The 26,167-nt window shown below is 30.8% G+C and overlaps 1 protein-coding gene across 12 annotated transcripts in view; it reads right to left on the bottom strand.

Annotated features, from left to right (window-relative positions):
- The window catches only part of SRPK2 (SRSF protein kinase 2), a 272,571-nt gene that overhangs the window by 66,627 nt on the left and 179,777 nt on the right, over positions 1-26,167 (bottom strand). For 8 of the 12 annotated variants that reach the window (XM_051961707.1, XM_051961713.1, XM_051961712.1 and 5 more), the window contains 5 exons: positions 15,872-15,901; positions 3,843-3,951; positions 3,140-3,227; positions 2,804-2,891; positions 378-484 (listed from right to left, as the gene is read on the bottom strand). The exons of 2 other annotated variants lie outside the window; for them this stretch is intronic. In XM_051961707.1, the coding sequence (XP_051817667.1) occupies positions 378-484; positions 2,804-2,891; positions 3,140-3,227; positions 3,843-3,951; positions 15,872-15,901 (422 nt within the window). The remainder of the gene's footprint in view (positions 1-377; positions 485-2,803; positions 2,892-3,139; positions 3,228-3,842; positions 3,952-15,871; positions 15,902-26,167) is intronic. 2 more of the 12 variants (XM_051961709.1, XM_051961708.1) reach the window with 1 other exon arrangement.

Raw genomic sequence — 26,167 nt, 5'->3', positions numbered from 1 at the left:
ATAGGGTACTGGTTCAGTTATAGAGTATGTGTCCATCATGTTAGAATGTGCCTCATTAAATTCAGAGAGTCTTAGGATCAAAAGGATAAGCCATTACATTTTTCTTTGGCCAAAGTAACTTCTCAAATTTTCTATAAAGCTGTGATACAGTTTTAATATCCATGTAAGAAAAGAGTACCCATTTGAAAATATAGCTCCTTGTTGTATTAAAGCGGGAAATTACAATTTATTAAACTATGATGTTTGTATGATTATTTGTATAATGCATATGTGCCTGTGTGGTATGTGCGTGTATACACAAACAAGAATTTTAGAACCAACTGACTTCAAACCAGTTACAATTAAAATATACGAAACCAAGCAGGGAAAATTATTACCTGTCGAATTATACTTTTTACGCAATGGATAGGAAGACCTTGGTAGTTTGATTTGATTATCCACTTTAGGAGGTGATGGCCAAGTACTTCAAAGACCATACATACATCTAGCATACAGTTAAGGAAAATGTACAAGTATCATAATAATAGATACATAAATACAAAGAAAAATAAAAGGTTATAAAAACCATAAAATTAGTTGAAAAATATTGTATATCTTAGGAATATAAGCATTGTAGTATCTTATACCCCTTTTTCCTTTTCTGTCAATTTTTTTTAATGGGAAGAAGGAAAAGAGGGTTATTAAACTTATTATTATTATTAAAAGAGGGTTTATAAACTGAAAGAAGAGGAACATTGAGTATTATTTACCAATAATTAACTAAAGGGGGCGTCTGACGGAGTTACTAATAAATCCATTGACTTACTAGTATGTTGTACTTGTTTTGTAGCTTTTTGTCATTTTTAATAGGTTTTTTAAATTGTTGTTTAAGTGCCATGCTCAATTATTTGACTTTTCTCCATTGTTTCATCTAAGGACTACTTTAGCAACATCCCAAAACTTTGTTATGTTATTTCATTATTAGTAATTTTAAAATATAATTTTTTCCTAAGATTTGTTATTTGAATTGTCATTTGGGATAATATTAATTATTCCTCATATTTTTATATAAATTTTTCTCCAATAAACTCCACTTTGGGTTTGTGTCTTATGTTCGTAATTCCCTTATAAATTAAAATTTTATTGTGTTACCTATAAAGGATGCTCTTAATAAATCTGCTTTCTTGAATTTATTTTACAAACTCTATATGCTCTAGCATATGTAAAAACTAGTTACATTCATTGATGTTGAGAATTTTTTTAAAAACCAAAGCTTTACTATAATTTTAGTATTGTTAAGATTTTGTTCAAATTTAATTCCTCTTCTTTATGTTTCTACCATGTTTGTCTAAACATGAAGGAGATATGGTAAAGATAACAACAAATTATGTCTTACAATCTAAGGCTTATCCTATTTTATTTATTTATATTTTTCTTTAACTACTTAGGTGCCATGTTATCTAGTGTATGTTTACTTAATAATGATGTTGATGATCTTGATTTTATTTAATGATATTATATAGTGTATTTTTACTCAATAATGATATTGACCTATGGTGCCTTTAAGCCTAATATAGTTTGCATGTTTGTCTCTCCTGACTATATTTATTTTTATCACTGCCTTGTTTAAAAATATGATTACTGAAGCAAATCTACATTCTGTACACAGCTGAAGCAAAATTAGTTCTACTACGAAACTCCATTTTAAACTTTTATTGATTTTTGTTTTTATTGTGTTTCTTAGATTCAGCAAATTGATGAAGTTTGCTTTCTAAACACTTGCTATATTCTAAACAGTTTCCTCAATTGTAAAATGGGAATAACAACATCATCCATTAACCTGGGATGCTGTGAGGATCAAATCAGATAATTTTTGTAAGGTACTTAGTACAGTGTCTGGTACATAGTAGAAACTTAACAAATATCTGTTCTCTAAATAATTTCTGTAAGGTCCTTAATACAGTGTCTGGTACATAGTAGAAACTTAATAAATAGCTGTTCTCTAACCCTTCTATTTTACATGCAAATTCAACCCTTTTTAATATTCCAGGTCATGATTATCACATTTGTTTTTTCCTTCCATCACAGAATCACAGATTATAAGTTCCTTGAAGGTAGACATTTCTGTTTTTGCCTTTGTACCCCATCTTCTAGCACAGTGGTTGGCAGAGTTGACAATAAATACCTGCTGACTAAATAATCATAAGTTTAGAATCAGAAGGAATCACACATTTCTGCTAGTTTAATATCACTTTTTTTTAAACAATTGAGAAAACTGAGATATAAGTTAACTTTTCATGGTAACATAGTAAGAAGCAGTGTTTTCATTAGGAGTGGGGAGGGGAATTCAGAAATGATTTTCTTGTAATCAGCTACGTTTGATTATATTTTGTTCTGTTTCGTGCAATTATGCTTACCTTTCCCACCACCATCACCCTAAATGCCACTGAGATACAACTCTCATCTTCCCATTTCTAATGGAATATTCTGCCTACTTTATTCTGTTTTTCCTACAGTTAATGCTTTGTCCTTCCTTCATCTTCCTTTGCTTTGTCCTGATAAAAGGGTGGATAATTCCCCTCTCTGCCCAACTCTTACCTCTAAAGGCCCTTGACTACATAAACCCCCCCACCCCCTATTGTCAATACATAATGGGTCAAAAGAATGGCAGGCTGTGGATTACCTTCTAAATTTGTTCTGGGATTAACAATTTTTACTTTAACTGACTGAACAAAAAAACTGCTTCATACTTGCATATAAATAAGTACAACAATCTCACTTTTCTCCATCAATCATGCAGGGATGGCTATCTTAGAAAGGATACGTATGCCATTCATGCCTGAAATTTTGAAGTCATCAATTAACTGTACAACCATGTCTTTGTTTGGGTCACTTGGGTCACTTTCACGAACCTAAAGGGAAAAAAAGTATGAAAACACTCGAGAGAATAATTCTAAATGAATTCAAATTTACAAACAAAAGTATGTTTTAAAGCATTTTAATATTTTAACAAAAACTGATACTTCAAAATTATGAAAAATAAAATTCAGGTTAACATTAGCATTGCTAGCATAAATATATTAAAATGCCATAAAAATAACTAAGGTTTGATGTCACTAATCTTTTCCTGTCATTGAGATGAATTTTTGAAAATACTTACACATTTGAGCAATTTTATTTCATCCAAGGCTGTCTCTGTATAATGCTGGGCACTTTTTACAACCTTCATTGCCACAAATCTTTTTCCCCTTAAAGAGAAATATATATATATATATATATTCCATTTTCAGGTAAAGAAATTATAACATCAGCATTAAAAGTGATTTAAGAAAATGAATTCAAAAATTCCTCCCAAAGAGATGTGTGTGTGTGTGTATTTATAGGTATTTGAAAAACAGTTTCTGTACATTTTCTCCCTCACTACAGATCTTTTAGCAAAACCTGCCTAACTACTTGCTGAATAATATTGTGAAAAAAATTTCTGTTCAGCCATAGAGCTATCTTAGATAGATAGATAGATAGATAGATTCCACCTTCCTATTCTGATGATCTGTGAAATCTATAAATTTATTACAAGACAAATTAACCTTCATGTGTTGAACACTGTCTTGTAAAAGTCAACTAACAAGCTTCATATATTCCAACATAAAAATTTCCACTTTTTTTAAAAAGGAGGATAATGGAATTTCAAAAGGATTTTAGTTCTTGAAAATTTTCCTAGTTAAAGATTAAAAACAGTGAGGCCATTATATAAAAGAACACATAGGTTATACGTTTGCCCTTCTGCAATATTAATTTAGCAAGACAAATTAAAGTATTTAAAGTCGGAATCCAAATATGCAAAGAAAAAACATAGATCTTACTGCATATCCCAGCATAGCCAGACTGTAGAGAAGTGTCCCCATCCTAGCTTTCTAATAACATGGTAGCGGCCATTGAAAAGGTCTCCGATTTTCACTGGATGGTAGCCACCTTTTATTTAAAAAAAAATTTTTTTTCTATTAAGTCAGGAAAACAAAAACAAGTTTGTAAGTAAAAATAAGAAACTAAGTAAGAAACTATTACTTTTAGCATCTGACATATTGGAGTAAAATATAATGTGAAAGTTGTTCAACAATTTAGTAATTTTTAAGAAAAATTAAATTTTTTTTTAAGTACAAAAGCTTTTTCCTGGGTAAACAAAATTTGTTACCTACCTTCTGCTTCTCAAAATCCCATTCTATTATATCTAGCTGATGCAAAGATTCACTCATTTAGGAACACATGGAAATAACTAACATCATGATAAGAGCCTGATTTTAATGCTGGAAATTAAGATTTACAAAAGCACTTTTCTCATGATAATATTGTAAAACTACTCAAAGATTATTGTTTTCTTCAAACCGATTAATATATTGATAAGCTGCTAGCAGAGAAGCAGCTTTGTGTGGTGCAGATGTTTCCAAATGAATTACATCAAATTTAGTAGTTAAGAGTTGTGAATTATTTTAAGCTTGTAGGTTCTTCTCCCTTGTACATGTGCCTACTAGTTTCCTATAAGTTATATGTCCACTTTTTCTTCACAAGAGAGAAAATTGGTGAAAGGATATGAACTTGGTTTATGGAATTGTTTGTATATTTATTATTTACCTGTGATGTTTTTATGTCTTTTGCGTCATTGCTAAGTAAATGTTATGTTTAAAATTACAAAGTGAATGTTAACATTTTTCTTTAACATTTATCAACAAATGCCTAAATTCCTCCCAGAGAGGAATCAGAAAACAGAAAAAAAACAGAAAACAATTGCCAAGTCCTTTTACTTTGACAGAACCGCATAAACATTATCATTAGTATTTGAACAAAATTACCTATAATGATTTTCATTATATTGTTAAAGATATTATGCATAATGTACTTTTAGAAATGATTTCCTCCTGTATTGTTACCTAAGTCTTCCTATGTTTCTCTGAATTCTTCATGTTTTTAATTTCTTTTTTTAAATTAACTTATTTATTTTATTAAAGCTTCTTATTTACAAAACATATGCATGGGTAATTTATCAACATTGACCCTTAAAAAACTTTCTGTTCCAAATTTTTCCCTCCTTCCCCCAATACCCTTCCCCTAGGTGGTAGGTAGTCCAAAACATGTCAAATATGTTAAACTATATGTTAAATCCAATATATGTATACATATTTACAGTTATCTTGCTGCACAAGAAAAATGGGATTTAGGGGAAAAAATCGGGAAAGCATGTTCTTAATTTCTTTAAGCAAGATGATATTCCTTTAACATTTTCATTTGGTAATTTTTTTTTTTTTTTAGATATTCCACAATTATTGGGAAGATACTTTATTTTCAACTTTCTTTCCCAACAAATAAGCTCATTTAAGAGTCTTTCCTTACTATCAATAACTTCATGGAACACTAGCCCCTTGAATTATAACCCCAATTTTATGAATGTGGAACCTGTAATTGAAAACTTCAAGTACCTGACTAGGCCATTCTGTCAGTTAATGCATAAAACAAATATTGAAAGAAAGTCTTAGCCAATCAATCAATAAACAAGTATTTAATTAAGCAGCTACTACATGTGAAACATTGTACTACTAGTAATACTGTTGACAGAAATGAAATAGTCCCTGTCCTCAAGCAATTTACAAACTAATGAGGGACACAATATGTACTCATAGATGTAACAAGCATACAAAGAAAAGAAAGGTATTGAAATGAAAGGTCAGAGGTGACACTTGAGCTGAGGATAATAGTTATGGTTATGATATGGATATTATCCTCCTCAGATGTGAGAAGGAAAGGAAGGAAAGGAAGAGAGGGAGAAGAGAAAGAGGAAAGGATGAAGGAGAGGAAGGAAAAAGAGGAGAGGGAAGAAAAGGAAGAGAGGAGGGAGGGAAGGAGAGTGGGAAAAAAAAGAGAAGGAGAGAGGAAGAGAAGGAGGGAGGGAAGGAACGGAAGGAGGGGAGGAAAGAAAAGGGGAGGGGAGGAAAGAAAAGGGTAAGGGAGAGGGGAAGGAGAAGGAAAAGGGTAAGGGAGAGGGGAAGGAGAAGGAAAAGGGCAAGAGAATGGGTTGAAATTGAATGGAATCAAGGCAAAAAGGCATGCTGCTTAGAGATGGAATGTTTAAATGAATCACTGTGACTGGGTCATCAAGTTATGTGAAAGGGAGTAATGTATAATAAATCTATGAAAACAAGCCAGATTTAGATGTGAAGGGCCTAAATGTCAACCAGAGAATCTGCATTTTAGCTTAGAACCAATAGGGAGCCAACAGAATTTCTTAGAGAAGGAAAATTCTCTTAGTTATGTATTTGATGACAGTAGAATGTGAAGATTTGTTCTCCTGAGAGCTAACACATTTCAAATAACCTAATCATATTTCTACTTTAATAGAAGTTCTTAGTCTAATTTTTTTAGTTTATTTATGGTACTACAGTAATAATTAATATATTAATAGATTTATTCTTTGTAATGATTTATAGTATCCTAATCTATCATCTCTAACAATTTCTATATTTTCTGTCAATTTAATTAGGTGCAAAAACATTTATTAAGCACCTATTTTGCAAGGCACTGTGAGAGGTCCATAATTATCCTTCCAAACCCTTCCCCCTTGACACTGTCATGCACTGTCCAGTTTCTGAATGGCTATCTTCTTAGGAATAATGGGGGAGAGGGGGAGGAAGCTTATTGGCATGTTTAAAAGTATATAAAAAAGAAAAAGATGGAATCCAAGTGGAATGTAAAGGTGGTATCTAGCCTAAAACTGTACAAGAGAATTGAAAAGTGAAGTAATTGTGACTAAACAGAACTCTTCAATGACTCCTGTGATACCATTTTGAGAAATATACAAGGATAGATATTAAAATATTATTGTTTCATATCTCAGCTTGAATAAAATATTGATTTTATTTAGTTTCTTCATTGAAAAAATTTAGAAAATACCTGTTATATAAATCATAGGCTGATTATGAAAAATGCTTAAAAACCTATAAAAGCATCATAAATGTCCATTATTACAATGATGATGATGATGATAAAAATTTCCACTGAAATATAATAAAAATCCATTCAACAAGCACTTATTAAGTAGCTCCTAAGTACAAGATGGTATGTTGGCATGCTGGAGATATAAAAACAAACAAAAACCAATCCCTTTGCCCATAAGGATCTTGTATGTAGAAAACTAACATAAAAACATTAATAATATGCACAAAACATGAAGTAGTTTCTTATTGGAAAAGAAAGGCACTAACATTTAAGTGGTTAAAAACGGCTTTGTGTAAGATTGGCACTTGAACTAAACCTTGAAGAAAGCTAGGGATTTCCAATAGGAAGTGAAGTGGGAGGATTATTCAAAGTAATAGGGAACAGCCTGTACACAGGAACAGGAGATGGAACAACCATATAAAGAAGAGCAAATAGAACAGTTTGGTTAAGTATGTAGGAAATAACATGGTGGCAACTGTCTTCATAATTCTTTTGTAAAGGACATGTTGGCACTCATCTCCTCTCATGATTATAATCCCAAAATCTATTCCAACTTTAAATCACAGTTTTAGAATCAGAAGAAACTTTCACAGGGAATCTAGTTGATCGCACAATTGGGAAAACAGAAGTCAAGAAATTATTTGACTTGCCCAAGGTCATAAGCACAACCAAAGTTTCAATCTAAGTCATGTCATCCTTTAATATGACAGCCAGGGCTAGTTACATGCCTTATTTGTTGTTGATGTTTGATTAATTGGTTACATCTGACTTTTCATGAATCCATTTGGGATTTTCTTGGCAAAAACAACGGAGTGGTTTGTCTCTTCCCTTCTGCAACTATTTTTGCAGATGAAGAAATGAGGCAAACTGGATTAACACAATTAGGTCAGACAGCTAGTGTCTGGGGTCAAATTTGAACTCAGGTCCTCCTGAAGTTCAGGACTCTGACTGCCTGAGACAGACATAATAAATCGTAGTATCACCTTCATGCTAAAGTTTTAGCCAAAAATTACAAAATGACAAAGAAAAAAATAGTCTATTCAAAAGTCAGGAAAAGGCTAATTTTTTTTAAATTCTTACTTTTTACAGAATTTGACAACTAATATTATGCGCCTTAGGTACATATAAGTAAAAAAGACAAATCTTTTTTTGAGAATACAAAAAATGAATGACTATTAACAGAACATTTTTATGTCAGTATAAATTAAATGTTAGAAAATTAAAGAGGAAAAATACCAAAAGTATAAATGGCATTAAATTATAATTTATTAACTTTAGATGGAATTAGAGCACAAGTTCTTTCCTGAAAAGCAGTGTGGAATTTGGCAATAAGAATACCTGGATTGAGATGTAATTTCTGGTATTTACCAATGATATGACAAAAAGGAAGTAACTATCTCTATATACCTCAATTTCATATTTAAAATTAAAATAGTACCACTTATTTTATATAATAAACGTAAAGCAATGAAGAAAATTTAAAATTACACATAAATAAAAGTTAAAATTAGACTACCAAATTTGTATGATTGAGAAACAGTATTTATTGTGTTGAAGAATATTCCAGTAAGTAGAATAATAAAAATAGCTAATCTATTAAAATAAAGATAGCTACAGAAATAAGAGAAAGGAAAATCTTACGATAAAAAGATGAAGTACAAATCATTCCTGTTGTTCTCTAAACCTAAATTTTTAATTATGTCTACAGAGAAATACATGTACTAATTCTTTTTATTTCAAAAATGAGTTACTCTATATACCTATGCAACCATTTATAGAACATTAAATATAAAACATAATAAAAGGATTCTGGGAAAATGGTGGAGTAGGTCAGAAAATTCCAAGCTCTCCAGATTTCCTTCACAAGCAAAACAAAATTGCTCCTCATGGTGAACGTAGACCTGTTTTAAAAAAAAACACCACCACCACAACCTAAGAGTAGAAGAAAGGTCTTCCTGGGACAACCACTCCAAGAAAGACCTTAAGACAGAGTTTTGGCCCATGTGAAGTATAAATATCTTCAGACTAGTTCTAGTGAAATAGCAAGGGGAGCCCTGAGACTAATTGGTTTTGGAGGTAGCTTCAGTCCTAAACACAGGGACTATTATTACCTCCAGAACCACTAGTGGGGAGATGCAGGAATATGAGGTCAAAGAAGATTAAAGGAATCTCTGCTAATAAGAAATGCCAGTAAGATGACAGGAAAAGATAATGACAAATGTTGGAGGGGATGTGGGAAAACTGGGTTACTGATACATTGCTGGTGGAGTTGTGAAAGAATCCAACCATTCTGGAGAGTAATTTGGAACTATGCTCAAAAAGTTATCAAACTGTGCATACCCTTTGATCCAGTAGTTTTACTACTGGGCTTATATCCCAAAGAGATATTAAAGGAGGGAAAGGGACTCAACATGTGAAAAATGTTTGTGGCAGCCATGTTTGTAATGGCAAGAAACTGGAAACTGAGTTGATGCCCATCAGTTGGAGAATGGCTGAATAAATTGTGGTATATGAATGTTATGGAATATTATTGTTCTATAAGAAAGATCCAGCAGGATAATTTCAAAGAGGCCTGAAGAGACTTACATAAACTGAGGCTAAGTGAAATGAGCAGAACCAGGAGATCATTACACAAGGCAACAAGAAGACTAAATGATCAATTCTGATGGACATGGCTCTCTTCAACAATGAGATGATTCAAACCAGTTCTACTTTTCAGTAATGAAGAGAACCATCTACACACAGGGAAAGTTCTGGAGGAACTCAGTGTGGATCACAACATAGCATTTTCATTCTTTCTGTTGTTGTTTGCTTACATTTTTGTTTTCCTTCTCAGGTTTTTTTTTTTTCTTTTTACATACAATTTTTCTTGTGCAACAAGATAATGGTATGGATAAGTATACATATATTGGATTTAACATATATTTTAACATGTATTAGAGTACCTGTTAAAATACATGTTAAATCCCACTACTAGACCACCTAGCATCTAGGAGAGGGGATGGGGGGAAGAAGAGAATAATTTGGAATGGAAGATTTTGCAAGGATCAGTGTTGAAAAATTACCCATGCATATGTTTTGTAAGTAAAAAGCTATAATAAAAATATATAGAGGAAGAGGGAGAGGGAGAGAGGGAGAGAGGGAGAGACGGAGAAAGGGAGAGAGGGAGAGGAGGGAGAAAGGGAGGAGGGAGGAGAGAGAGAGGGAGGAAGAAGGAGGGAGAGAGGGAGGAAGAAGGAGGGAGAGAGGGAGGAAGAAGGAGGGAGAGAGAGAGGAGGGAGGAGGGAGAGAGGGAGGAGGGAGGAGGGAGAGAGGAAGGAAGAAGGAGGGAGGAGGGAGGAGGGAGAGGAGGGAAGAGAAGAGCAGAGCCAGGCCCAGTTGTGCTGCTGAAATGCTGCCCGGGGTGAGAAGGAACCAGAAAATGCCCAAATAGTGCAGAAGCAGTGGGCAGAGAAGCTGCTTGTCTGAGGACACTTACAGGAAGGTGAAGTTCTTGGTTTTAGTTTCTAAGCTATACGGGAGAACTGAAGGAAGAAACCCAGAGACACCATTCCCCCACTGTAAGATTAAAGGTGGTCACACTAACAAGTTCTTTTTTTTTTTTTTTTTTTTTTTTTTTTTTTAAAGTGAGTAGGCAAAGGAGAAAGAACCTAACTCTGTAAAGTTATTATGGGTATAAGGAAAACCAGGGTTCAGCTTAAGAGGAGGCTAGTGAAGTAAAGAAAAATCTATCCTACTCCAAAAAAAGGAATGTGAAATGCCCAAAAGGAATTCATAGACCTCAAAAAAGACTTAAGAGACTGAAGAAAAACAAACAAAAAAAACAACAAAAAAGAACAATCCAAGAAAAGCAAGATTATGAAAAATCAATCAACTAGAAAAAGAGTTAAAGTTAATAACATAATAAATATATATTATTATGTATATAATATATAAATATAAATAAAAATAAAATAAAATGTAAAGAATGAAAAAAATAGAAGAGAACATAAATTATCTTATAAGAAAAACAAAAGATCTGAAGAACAGATCAAAAAAAGAAAACTCAAGAATAATTAAATGACCTGAAAGCTATAATCAAAAAAGTCTTGATGTAGTAATATAAGAATTAATCAAAGAAAATTATCCTGAAGTGATAGCATAAAAAGGGAAAGTAGAAATAAAAATTATATCTACCAATCACCACCTAAAAGAAATCTACAAAGAAAACATCCATAAGTACCACTACTAAATTTCAAAATCTCTAGATTAAAGAGAAAATTTTACAATCAACAACAATAACAACCAATTCAAATATGCTGGAGCTACAATTAAAGTTACATATGACTTATCAATGGTTACAATAAAAGACCACAGGTCCTGGAGTACTATATATATTGACAATCAAAGGAATGAATTACAACCAAAAATAATATATTCAGCAAAATTAAGCATTATATTGAATGAAAAAAATGGGCATTCAACAAACTGTCAGGTTTTCAGGATTTTATTGTAAAGAAATGTGAATTCAACAGAAAAGTTAACACATAAGAGTTATCATGGAAGAATTACTTTTAAGGGATTCAGTAAGGACAAACTGTTTTGTATATGAAAATGTAAACCATATATCTAAGGTTGTCATTAGTAATTGAGTAGTCCAAAAATAAAAAAATAAAAAAGACGAGGTAGAGTTGAATATGATGTGATTATAAAAAGCAAAACTATGCATGAAAAGTTTAAAACAGCAATTATGCTGTATAAATGAGGTACTGAGAATAAGAAGTGACACAGAAGATTTAGACAGAAGAAGAGAGCTGATAGTTGTGAAATGCAACTGACATCAGAACTTAGTTAAAGAGGAACAATATTTATGTATACCAAAAAGGGTATATAACATCCTCCAAATTCTATTAAGTAATAAGAGGGGAAAGGAATAGGATAAGACAGGATATAGAGGTCATATAACTTAGTGGGAGTGGAATAATGTATGTATCTTAATGGGGATAAAAGAGGAGGAAAAAAGTGGGGGAGAGAAGACATGGAAGGGATTCTTGGGATGAAGAGAAGGTTAAGTAATAGCATGGTAAATCAGCAGGTAGAAGTAAAGTAGAAAAGTTAGCAGGGAAAGAAAATGAGGTAATGCATAAATATGTAGGCATATTTGTGTATTCATATGTATATATGGATGGATAGATTCATACATACATATAAGAGATGAACATATCCATGTTTAACTATATATATAGCCTTCTTGAGGAAAGAGGAGAAGAAAGTAGAAAAAAAGAATAAAGTAAAAAGTACACAACAGACAACAATAGAAAACCATAAAGAAGCAAAGATGTACAGTTTTGAATACATGGTTTATTATTATATATGCTTTTTTGAAAAAGAAATTAATTGTTACATATTTTGAATCCTGTTATATGTTCTGCTATACACATGACAGTTTTTTTTCTTTTTCTATTTCTTTAATTTTTAAATTTTAAAAAGGGGGAAAATAAAAAAAGAATATTAGTAAGATCCTCTTCTCTCAAGTCTATTCTATCTGAACTTGCTTTTTAGAAAGAATATTGATAATCATAATACCACTCTTTCACACAATGCTTAAGGAGCACTATAAAACTAGTAGGAATTAAGAGATTAATATGATATGTATTGTAAAGAGCCCTGGATTTGGAGTTTAAAAAAATGGATTCCAAGCAAGACTTCCACTTCCTAGCTGAGTAATAACAAGTCATTTAACTTCTCTGTGCCTCAGTTTCATTATCTTTAAAATTAGGGAAAACTAGATTAAATGATCTTTAAATTCTACCATGATAAGTTTTCAAGAATTTGGAATGACCAAATTACTCAGGAAGTTTAACAACAACATAACAACTATTCTATTATTCTACTATTCTTCCCACCTATAAATAGGTTCCAATATAACCAATGTATCCCTTACCATCAGGTACATCCTATGCTTTTCATATTTAAATATTATTTTGATCAATGGGAAAATAACTACATAAGCATTCCATCCTTCTTTGGTGCTTCCCACCACTCACCTCTGCACCTGATTGTCTTTCACCAAATATTCACTTAGCAGAATTACCAGCAATGTGGATATTCCTTGATATCAATTAAATAAAGCAATGGACAAAGTAAAATGTTTTAAGGGATGACTACCAAAATTTGTCATGATTTTTCAGCTCCACCATAACCTAATAATTAAAGCAATCAAGTTTACTCAGCTTTAATCCACAATACTTATCTCTTGTGAATTTTGTTATCACTATTAAGGACATCCACCATGCTTCCAATCATGGAGCTTCACAACACTGGGTAGACTGTCTTCTCTCTACATTTAATTTAATTTTTTAATTTAAAAAGCATTAGCTGTGATGTCAAAAGGAATCAAGCTCCCTCAGTCCCTTCTAAATGTTTTTTTAAAAAATGACTCTAAACAAAAATTTAGTGCATACACAAAAAGATGATGTAAAACAATTTTCCAGACTAAAACAATTTGAAAAGTTGGGAAGAGAGGCCTGTCAGTCATATCAGGGTAAGAGTGAAGCATAGTTCAGCACAGGGTGGGCCAGCATAGCTCATAGCAAACCAGGAGGTTGAGGATGACTGAATCATTGTAGTAGCAACAGTGATTTCCAGAGCTCTCAGCCCACAGATAGTAAAGGGGTCAAACAACTGGCCAGAAGGAGAATACAGGTGTCTCTCTATATCGGTGAAGCAGAACTCTGTTGCTTTACCCATACTGGGTTCCCAGTTACAGATCTGGGTGGCAGTCCCAGGGCAAGGAGGGGCCCTAGTATACTCTTCATAGGTCCAAGGCAGAAAAGCATGCTTTTGATCACTCACAGACCAGCACAGAGGAAACACCTCTCTGAACTGAAAACTTACAGATTCCTATAAATATCTCTGAAAACAACTGCATAAAACCCCTGAAGCTTAAAACAATGCACCCTCCACCCTGAATGAAGGCTCTACTTTAACTAAGAGTTTGAAGTCAAGTATTAAGCTGGGGAAAAAAAGCAAACAACAAAAAAGGATTCTGATTGTAGGAAGCTGCTATGGTGACAAGGAAGATCAAAATATATATTTAGAAAATAATGAAGTCAAAACTCCCAAGAAAAATATGAAATGGTCTCAAATATTTGATGGAATAGCTCAAAATAGATTTTGAAAATCAAATAAGAAAAGTAGAAGAAAAACTGGGAAGACAAATGAGAATGATGCAAGAAAATCATGAAAAGCAAGTCAACAACTTGGTAAAGGAAACAAAAAAATACTTATGAAAATAAAACCTTAAAAAACAGACTAGGTCAAATGGTAAAAGAAGTACAAAAAGGCCAATGAGGAGAAGAATGCCTTAAATAGCAAAATTAGCCAAATAGCGGGAAAATTCAGTGAAGAAAACAACTGTTTTAAAAGCAAAATTGGACAAATGGAAAAAGAGGTACAAATGCTCACTGAAAAAGATAATTCCTTAAAAATTAGAATTGAGCAAATGAAAACTAATGACCGTGAAAATTAAAAAAAAAAAAAAAACAATAAAACAAAACCAAGAGAATGAAAAAATAGAAAACAATGCGAAATATCTCATTGGAAAAACAACTAATTTGGAAAACAGATCCAGGAGAGATTATTTTAAAATTATTGGATTACCTAAAAGCCATGATCAACAAAAAAGAACCTAGACATCATCTTTTGAGAAACTGTCAAGGAAAACTGCCTTCTTATTCTAGAACCAGATTTAGCAGCTTCTATATTAAAGGACCTACCTAGAAAAACTGAGTATAATTATTCACTGAGGGGAAAACGGACATTCAATGAAATAGGACATTCAGTGAAATAAAGGGATTTTCAAGACTTCTTGATGAAAAGACCAGAGTTGAATGGAAAATTTGATTTCCAAATAGAAGACTCTAGAGAAGCATAAAAAGGTAAACAGGAAAGGAAAATCATAAGAAATTTTAAAAGGTTAAATTGTTTATATTCTTATACAGGAAGATGAATCCTGCAACTCCTAAGAACTTTGTAAGAACTTTCTCATTTTTAGGACAGTTAAGAGGAGTGTATATATAAGACAGAGTACACAGGTGGTAAATGTGAAGAGATGATATTAAAAAATAAATAAAAGAGGTAAGAGAGAAAGGTACTGGCAGAAAGGGAAAGAGAAAGGTAGAATGGGGTAAATTATCACACTTAAAAGAGTTAAAAAAAAAAAAAAAAAGCTTTTACACTCAAGGAAAAGTAGAGGGAGTGAAGAATGAATGAACCTTCCTCTCATCAGAATTCACTCAAATAACATACACATTCAATTGGAGATAACGATCTATCTTACCCTACAGGAGAGTAGAAGGGGAAAGAGATAAGATGGGAAGGAATATTAGAAAAGAAGGTAGATTGAGGAAGAGGGTGATCATAGCAAAACACTTTTGAAAAGGAATAGAGTGAAAGGGGAGAGAGAATAGAATAAATGGGAGAAATTAGGAAGAGTAACTGTGGAAAAAAAATTAACAAGTTTCTCTGATAAAGTTTCATTTCTCAAACACAAAAAACTAAGTCAAATGTATAAATATAAGAACCATTCCCCAATTGATAAATGATCAAAAGATAAGGAGTCTTCACAAGTAATTATAACTATCTCTAGTTATATAAAAATAATTTATTATTGATATGAGAAATCCAAATTAAAACAATTCTAAAGGTACTGACACACCTATTAGATCTAACAGGACAGAAAAGAAAAATGACAAATGTTGGAGAGTGTATGGGGAAAATTAATGGTTGATGCAGTTGTTCTGATTCAAATATTCTGTAGAGCAATTTGCAACTACACCCAGAAGTCTATAAAACTAAGTCTACCCATTGACCAAGCAATATCATTATTAGGTGTATTAATTTTTTTTTAAAAAGGAAAAGGACTTACGTGTATAAAAACATTGATAGAAGATCTTTCCTGGGGGGCAAAGAATTGGAAATTGAGGAGATACCCACCAACTGGGGAATGATAGAATAAATTGTCCCTATGTAATGATGATGAATAACTACAAGAAATAATGAGCAAGATGCTCTCAGAAAAACCTGGAAAAACTTCCATACTCTGATCCAAAGTAAAAAGCACTATGTACAAAGTAATAGCTATATTGTAAAATGATCAGTTGTGAATGACATAACTATTCTCAGCAATGCAATGATCTAAGAAAACTCTGAAGGAGTTATGATGAAAAATGCTATCTATGCCCAGAATAAGAACTTATGGTACCTGAATGGAGAAAAGCATACTTCTTTAACTTTCTTTTTTAAATTTTGTTTTGGGATGGGTCTATGTTTTCTTTTGCAACATAACTGTTATGGAAATGTTCTGTATGACTACACATATAAAACATACTGAAATTGCTTGCATTCTCAAAGCAGGGATGAAAGGGAGGAAGGGAAAGAATGTGGAACTCACAAATTTCAAAAACAAATATTAAAAACTATTTTTACATATAACTGAGGAAAAATAAAAAGCTAAATAAAAACCCACCCCCAAAAAGATTTTTTTTAATTTCAAATTATTTATTCCTTTTCCAGTTTCCATTTCAAAAGGGAAAAAAAATCAAAATCCTTGCAACAAACATGCATAGTCAAGAAATTCTGACAAGATTCATGTCCAAAAATATCTCTCATTCTACATCTTGAATTCATCACTTCTTCTGTGAGTAGATGAATAGTATAGACCATTATCAATCCTATGGAATCATGATTAATATTGCATTGAACAAAGATCTTAAAATCTTTCAAAGTTGTTTGTCTTCACCACGTTTTTGTTACTGTATAAATGTTCTCCTGGTTCTGTCCACTTTTGGTTCCATACAGCTTTTCCCAAAAGGTTCTCTGAAACTATCTCTTCTATTGTTTCTTATAATAAAATCATATTCTATCATATATATACCTAAAATTGTTCAGCCACTCCCCAGTTGAAGAACATACCTCTTAATTACCAGTTCTTTGTCAACCACAAAAAGAGCTGCTAAAAATACTTTCAGAATACATAAGATCTTCAAACCAAAAAAAAAAAAAATAATAATAACAAAAGTCAAAGAAGGGAATAGAATTTGAAATAAGTTAGTGAATGAAAATTAAAGAAATTTTTTTTTCCTGAGAGGTATCAGTATCTTTATAAAGATTAACCATATAATAGGACATTAAAATTTTATAGCTAAAAGCAGAAATACTAAATACTTCCTTTTCAAAATACAATGCCATGAAAGTTATATTTAATAAGGGATCATAGAAATATAGGAAAAAATTAAATGGAAATTAAATAATGTAATCTTAATGAATGAGTGGATTAAAGAACAAAACCTAAAAACAATAATTTCATTAAAGATAATGACAATAAGATGACAACATATCAAAACCTTTGGCATATAATAAACTAGAGGAAAATTCATATATCTCTTAAGTACTTATATCAATTAAACAGAAAAAGAGCAAACCAATAAAATGAGTATGCGATTTTAGAAAATGGAAAAGGAACACATTAAAAATCTCCAATTTACACTAAATTGGAAATTCTAAAAATTAAAAATGAAATTAATAAAATTGAATATAAAAAACACTAAGTTGATAAAACTAGAAGCTGGTATTATAAAAAAATAGAAATTTTCTCTATTAAATACAATTTAATTATACACTGATTAATACAATTAAAAAGAGAGAAGCAAACCAAATCACTAGTATTAAAAATGAAAAAGGTGACTAAAACAATAAAGATAAAATAAAATTATTTGTTATTTTGCTAATTATATGCAAATAAATTAAATTTAAATAAAATGGAAGAATATTTATAAAACTATAAACTATCTAGATTAACAGAAGAAAAAATAAAATACCTAAATGACCTGTTTTAGAAAAGAAAATGAATAGGCCATAAATTAGCTTCCTGAGGAAAAGGTACCAGGACCAAGTAAATTAACAAGTGAATTCCATCAAATGTTTTAAAATACAACTAATTCTAATATTAAATAAATTATTTGGAATGAATAAAGAAAAGGTCCTATCAAACTCCTTTTATGAAACAAATATGATACTGATATTTAAAGCAGAACAAATAAAAACAAAGAATATTACAGAACAATTTCATTAATGAATATGGATACAAAAACCTAAATAAAATACTAGCTAAAAGATTATAACAATAAATTATAAAAATTGTACATTATGATCAGATGATATTTATACAAGGAATATAATTATAGTCTAATATAAGGAAAACTATTAACACATAATTGATATCAACAATAAAAGTAACAAAAATCATATGCAGAAAAAGCACCTGATAAAAGTACATTTATTTCTATTAAGACATGAAAGTTTATATATAAATGGGATTTTCCTTAAATTGATAAGAATCATTAACTTAAAACTGCTAGCAAGTATGATTTGTAATGGGAATAAGCTAAAAGTTGTCCCAATAAGTTCAGATGTGAAACAAGGATGCCTACTTTCAGCAATTATTCAATATAATATTGGAATTCCTAGCAATAGTGATAAAAAAAGAAAAAAGTATAAAAATCAGATTAGGCAATGAGGTAAAAACTCTCTTTTTGCAAATGATATGAAAATAAAAGTGGAAAATTCTAAAGACTAAACTAAAAAAGTTAATCGAAATAATTTTAGCAAAGTAGCACAATATAAAGTAAACTCACATAAATTATCAGTATTTCTATCATCCCCAAAAGGACACTTTACAGGAAGAGAAAGCTAGAGAAACCCCATTTAAAATTACTCTAAATAGTATAAAATACAGTAAAGAATATGCCTGTCAAAAAAAAAAAAAACAGTAAATAACTATATGAACAAAATCACTAAAAAAGCACTCTTCATACAAATAAAATCAGACTTAAGTAAATTAAATGTATTAAGTATTCATAGACAGACAGGGTCAATAGGATAAAAATGACATTTTTACTTAATCTATTTATTCAATGCCATCCCAATTAAATTACAAAAAACAATAATTTTCATTGAGTTAGAAAAAATAACAAAATTCATTTGGAAGAACAAAAGATCAACAATATATATTTTTTAAACATAGTGAAAAAAATGTAAAAGAAGGAAGCTTAGCAATACCAGATCTTAAAACTATATAATAAAACATTAATTATCAAAACAATCTGGTACTGGCTAAGAAAAAAAAAAGATAAATCAGTAGGTAGAATAGACATATAATTTATGTAGCAAATTGATAAAGTAACAGCATTTAACAAGAGTAAAGTTTTGGGGGAAATAATTCATTTTCAGTTAAAAAATTTGGTAAAGCTAAAAAGCAGAGTGGAATAAATTTGGCATAGACAAATTATTTTACACCATTAACCAAGATAAGATCACAATGGATACATGACCTAGATATATGAGAGATATTACAACAAAATTTGAAGAACATATCAACATATTATAGATAGGTGAGCAATTTATGAATTAACAAGAGACAGAGAATATTATGAGGTATAAAATAGATAATTCTGATCATTTTCAATAAAGTTTTTTTAAACAAATTAAACCAATGCAGCCAAGATAAGAAGGAAAACAGAAAAATGGAAGGGAGGGAATTTTATAGAGTTCCTCAAATAAAAACCTCATATTTAAAATATATTAAGAACGTTAAATTTATAAGAATATGAGTCATTCCCCAACTGATAAGTGGATCAAAGGAACGAACAGGAAGTTTTACAATGAAACACAATGAATACAATTTATAGTCATATGAAAAAATGTTCCAAATCATTATTGATTAGAGAAATATAAATTAAAACAATCTTGCAACATTATTTCACACCTAGGAGACTGGATAAAAAGATAGAAGGGGAAAGCAACAAACGTTCGAAGGGATATGGAAGAATTCATTGCTGGTGGATCTGTTCTGATTCAAAGACTTTAAAAAGCAATCTGGAATTATGTTCAGAGTTATTAAATTGCCTGTACCCTTTGATCCAGTGATACCACTATTTGGTCTATTTCCAAAGATGATTAGGGAAAATTGTTAAATATTTGTGGCACCTCTCTTTGTTGTGGCAAAGAACTAGAAATCGAGGGGATGCCTATCAATTGGGGAATGCCTAAGAACTCTGTGGTATATGTTCACGATGGAATACTACTGTGCTATAAGAAAAGATGAGCTGGATGATTTTAGAAAAAACATGGAAAGACCTAAATACAATAGCCAAGAGCAAATGAGCAGGGATCAAGAGAACAGTAAAGCAACACTGTTTTAAGAACAATTGTGAGCAATCAAATAATTTAGACTATTATAAATTAATCACAAAGCTCTTATGAGGAAAGATGCTATCTGCAACCAGAGAAAGAACTGACCTGTATATATAATACATATATTTGTGTCTAACAGTAGTTATTAAGGGAGGTGGGAAGAAAAAGTTACATGATAATATTTAAAAGTAATAAATTATATATAATAGATGTGCACTTTTATGTGCAATTCTTTTTTTCTATTCTGTTTTATTATGGAAATGCTTGTTTTATTTCTTAAGTTCAGTTTTTTAAAATCTAAGATCATTTTCTCATTCTTTGATATCTTTAGGACACAGGCCTAAAAGAGGTATTACAATGTCAAAGGCTCTGCCAAAGGTTAGTGGCTTTTTAAAAGTTTCAAATTATTTTCCAAAATGGTTAGTTAAGAGTAATTCAGAACTCTAGCATACGCATAAATGTGCTTGTTTTCCTAAACCCTATCAACATTTGCCATTTTCTTTTTTTTTATTCTCTTTGCCAATCTGACTGGTATAAGGTAGAAATTCAAAGATGCATTAATTTGCATTTTTAAATTGTTAGTAATTTGGAACGTATTTTTGCATGTATGTGGATGTGGCCTTTCTTCCTTTAACAACTCCAAGTTCAATTGTGTTCAATCTGACTGCTTATGAGAAATCACTCATTCTTAAAACAATGTAATTCTTTATACATACTGGAAATGAGATCTTTATCAGAAAAACTTGCTGCAAAGTTTTTTCCCCTAGTTAACAGTATTCTCTTTAATTTCACCATTATTGAATTTGTTTGTGCAAAACCTTTTTAAATCTATAAAATAAAAATCATTTCTTTTATATACTGTGAGCATCTTACTACCTTGTTTGGTCATGAAATTTACTCTTATCCACAGATTTGAAAGGTAATTTCTTCTTTGCTCTTCTAATTTATTTATGATATTCTTTTATATCCAAGTCTTTGTACCCATTTGATGCTTATATTTGTATATAGTATTATAATACACCTGATTTCTATGAGACTAATTTCAAGTTTTCCCATCAATTTTTGTCAAATAGTGAGTTCTTAATAAAGTAGATGGAGACAACTGTCTTATCAACCACTGAGTTACTACACTCATTTACTTTTTTATGTCATAGATTTAATATGCTCCACTCATCAACCTAATTATTTAAATAATATGATTTTGATAATTATTGATTTCTAGTATAATTTGAGATGTGGTACTTCTAGACCCACTGTATTTTTTTATTCAGTATTTCCCTTGAGATTTTTAAACTTCATTTTCTCAAGGTTTAAAAAGTAATTCTTTGGTAGTTTGAGATAGTTTGGTATGGCAATGAATAAGTAATTACTTTAGGAAGTACTGTTCATTTTTATTATACTGGCTCAGCTCTACCCATATTGCTCAAATTTTAAAAATTCTGACATCATTTCCAAAAAGAACATTTTCCAGTTATCTTTATGTAGTGGGTCTATGTGTGGACTCTGCCAAGAATTTTATACATTCTGTAGCTATTTTAAATAAAATTTCTATATTCTCCCACTGGATTTTGTTGGTAATATACAGAAATGGTGATGATTTATGGAAATTTATCCTACAATTTTGCTGAATTTGTTTGAATTACTTTTTTAGCTGATCATTTACTATTGTTCTCTAACTAAACAGGAAAACATCTGCAAAAAAACAAATTTTTTTTTGGTTATGCTTATTCCTTTTTTTTTTTTTTAAAGCAAGATTGCTTTTATTTGTAAAGGGGCACTATTGTCAACCATAAAACTTATTATTACATTCCTTTCTTCTCAGTGTAGAAGCCTGAGACTGTTAATCTGGAAAATTTCAAACAAGACTTACAGCAATGTAGGCATAATATTATAATTACACAGCTTATGCTTATTCCTTCAATTTCTTTTTCCTAGTCTTATTGTTATAACCCACACTGCCAGAAACATTTTCTACACTACTGGCAAAAAATGACATTTTCTTTAGCTATCATCTTAATGGTCTCTAGTTCATCCTCATTACATATGTGATGCTGGCTCTTGGTTTTAGATACACTATTTGCCATAATTATATATATATATATATATATATATATATATATATATATATATAAAGGATCAACTTATTTCTATACGTTCTAGTGGTTGGAAATGTTTTTCTATTTACAATTTACAATTTTTTATATATCATTAGAAATAGTGGTCCATGGTTTTCTCTCTGTTTTGACTTCCTGGTTTAGGTATCCAAGCTATTTTGTATAACAGAAGGAATTTAATATGATACATTCTTTTCCTATTTTTTTCAAATGGTTTTTATAATACTGGAACATATATTCTATTCTTGAATGTTTGATAGATTTTGCTTGGAAAACACCATTTGGTCCACTGTTTTGTTTTTCTTTTGGGAGCCCATTTATGATTTATTCAATTTCTTTTTTCTGATATTTTTGTAAACATTCATCCATTTCTTTCATGTTTTCTGTTTTTTATTAACCATGCAGTTAGGAAAAATGCTTCTAATCATTTCTTTTATTTCTTCTTCATGTGAATTCTCTTTCATTTTTAATAGGAATAATTTGAGTCTCTTCAATCTGAATCAAAGAGATTCTGATTTTATTAATTAAATTTCTTACCTTTCAATTTGTCTCATTTTCTTCCTTGAGTTTTAGAAATTCTATTTGTGTTTAATTGAGTTTTTAAAATTTTTAAGTTTTCTATTTTGTTTTTTCTTTTTCAGTTGCATGCTCTGTTGATATTCTCTTTTTTTTGTGTGGAAAAAAAGTATTTATTTCTCCTAAAAACTGTTTTAAGTGCATCCTAAACATTGTGGCTTATTATTTCAGTGTTATTATCTTTAATGAAATTACCTTTTGTTTCTATGAATTGTTTGTTGACTCACCAATTCTTTAAGAGGTTATTCAATTTTTAAATTTTTCATCCCTTAAGCCTTTTATTGAATAGAAATTTTATTATACTTTAGTCAGTAAAGCATATATTTAATATTTCTGCTTTTCTCCATTTGAGAGATTTTTAAGATAGTAAATAATCTCCAAGTTTATCTCCCTGTCTCCAATCTATTTTAAACCAATCCATCCTCCACATAGCTACCAAAATACTTTCCCTAAAGTGACAGTCTGATGATGTCATTAGTCTTTTCAATAAATTTCAGATATCTCAAAAAACACTGGTTCCTTATAACCTTTGGGTAAGTAATTATTACTCTGGAATTTATTTAAACATCATTATATACTAACCACAACTTATTTTCTGGCCTAATTACAAATTACTGCCACTATTCAAGCAATCTATATACAACCTATCCATACTGACCTTATTTCTGTTCTTCATATGTTGACACTTCACTTCCATGCCTTTTTACTATGTAATATACAGTCTTCAACTCTGCCTCTGAATACTTAACTTCTTTCAAGATTCAGTTTCAGGGCTATCTTTTATGTGACAACATGCCTGATTCTTCCAAATGTTAATGCAATCCTTCTTAAAAGCTGCCTTTATGTATGTTTTTTGTGTGTTTGAGTGTGGTAGGGTGGTGGAGGTAGGGGTGGATATGAATTGCAATATCAGAAGTTAAAGCATTAAAGAACAAGAGTTAGCCAGAGTAGGGAACATCTTATGGCTAATAGATTCAATAATCAGAAATACTAATTAAGGGGCTATTTGCTACTGAAATCAGTATATAAAAAGAGGAACGGACTATGAATATAAAAATAAATAGTTAATGTTTAGCTTATATAGTGCTGTAATATTAGAAATCTGAGTTTAAATCTTAACTCTGCTATTAAGATGACCTTAAGCAAATCACTTGACAGCTTTTAGCCTTAAGTTTCCTTATTTGTAAAATGAGGATTATAAATATCTTTGCTCCCTATCTCATAGGATATTGTAAATTTAAATAAGACCTGGTTTGTAAAGTGTGAGAGAAACAGCATAATGTGGTTGATAGATTGCTGAATTTACAACGAAGAAGACCTATTTCTGATATAATTTGTGCATTCATGGTCAAATCAATTAACTTCTCTCAAAAGTCATGAAGCTCTACATATCTACTACATTATAGATAGATGCTAATCTGCATTGATAACTAATAAAATCAGACTCTTCATTTATTTATGTTTATGTATGCAAAGTCTGTAGGATGAAGTTGGTTTTGATTACTTCCCTATCAAAAATTATGTATTAAAGAAAACAATTTTCTATTACCAGGATTCAGTATATTCTGGTGTTTTTTTTTTTTTTTTTTTTTTTAAATATTTGAATTCTCAAACACATGCATGTGAACAGTAGTAATGTTTAGGAGATATTATTTAGTAGCTATTGCTTCCTTGATAAAGAAAAGAAAGTTTTCTCAAAGAGGTATTGATAGAGAGTGATAAGGATATAAATATTATAATTATAAAATATTAAGAGTAAAATTGTAGAGAATAAGAAGTTCTATCATCTCTGAAGTATAAACAATAAATAAGAATTAATCTACCCAAAACAGAAGATCTTTTTGCAAATTTAAATTTACAAAGTATAGATCTGAGGAAAAAAATCCAAACTCCCCGAGATCATATGATTTAGATCTGGAAGGAATTCCTTCACATTCAGTTCACTCCCCTGTGAAAAGTAGATTTATTTACTATGTAAATATAAATGTATTATTATTATTATTAATGTCCCTTTAATTCTCCATTTCTCATGCTGTTCACTAGGAGAGAAACCTCATATATTAATTATTAAATCAGAATTCTGGATGATCTGATATTATAAAATAACCTTAATTATTTTACAAAAAAAAAAGTCATAAAGCAGTTAAATAACTTCCTTAAGGTTACATAGGCTGTAATTAACAAAGTTATAACTAATTCACGCCAACTGACTTCAAATTCAGTGATATATTCACTAAAGCATACTGCTTTCTCCTATACTTGGCAGCAGTTTTTTTCTCCTTCTAGGGAAGAAGCTATTTGCATTTCAAAACTGTTTACTTAGGAACTGTTACTTAGGAACTGAAAGTTGCAAAGAATAGAGCACCAGCCCTGAAGTCAAAAGAGCCAGACTTCAAACCCAACCTCAGATACATAACACTTTCTAACTATGTGAACCTGGACAAGTCACAATCTCAATTGCCTCCCCGAAAAGGGGGGAGAACAAAACTATAAATTAAGTTCTCTAATCCTAAAGTCCTTTTTTCACATTTTTTTTCTTTTTGATCTGATTTTTCTTGTGCAGCAAGATAATTGTAGAAATATGTATAGAAGAATTGTTATGTTTAACATACTGGATCACTTGTCTAGGAGAAGGAATGGAGAGAAGGGAGAGAAAAAATTTGTAACACAAGGTTTTGCAAGAGTGAAGGTTGAAAACTATCTAAGCATATGTTTTAAAAACAAAGTTTTAATAAAAATGAGGAAAAAAACACAATGTGAGCAAACAACAGAAAGTAAAAATACTATGCTGTGATTCACACTCAGTTCCCACAGTCCTCTCTACACAAGAACATTGAAACTGGCCTGAATCATCTCACTATTGAGCCACGTCTGTCAGAAATGATCATCACATAATTTTGTTGTTCCTGTGTACAATGTTCTCTTGGTTCTACTCAATTCATTCAACATCATTTCATGTAAATTTCTCCAGGCTTTTCTGAAATCATCCTGCTAATTGTTTCTAATAGAATTATAATATTTCTTAACATTTATGTAACATTAATTCATTCAGCCTATCTCCAATTGATGAGCATCCACTCAAAAAGGGATGCCACATAAATTTTTTTTTTGGCACATCTGGGTCCTTTTTCACTCCTTTATAATCTCTTTGAGATGCAGGCCTAGGAGATCAAAGGGTATGCACAGTTTAGATAGCCCTTTGGACATAGTCCCAAATTGTTCTCCCTGAAGTCTTTTTTAGAAAACTTAAAATTTATTTTCCCATACTTGGACTTTCAAGC

The sequence above is a fragment of the Antechinus flavipes genome, chromosome 5 (genome assembly GCF_016432865.1).
Source record: "Antechinus flavipes isolate AdamAnt ecotype Samford, QLD, Australia chromosome 5, AdamAnt_v2, whole genome shotgun sequence".
NCBI classification, from domain to species: domain Eukaryota; kingdom Metazoa; phylum Chordata; class Mammalia; order Dasyuromorphia; family Dasyuridae; genus Antechinus; species Antechinus flavipes.
The sequence above is the reverse complement of the archived record's forward strand: the minus strand, read 5'-3'. Positions and strand labels throughout refer to the sequence as shown.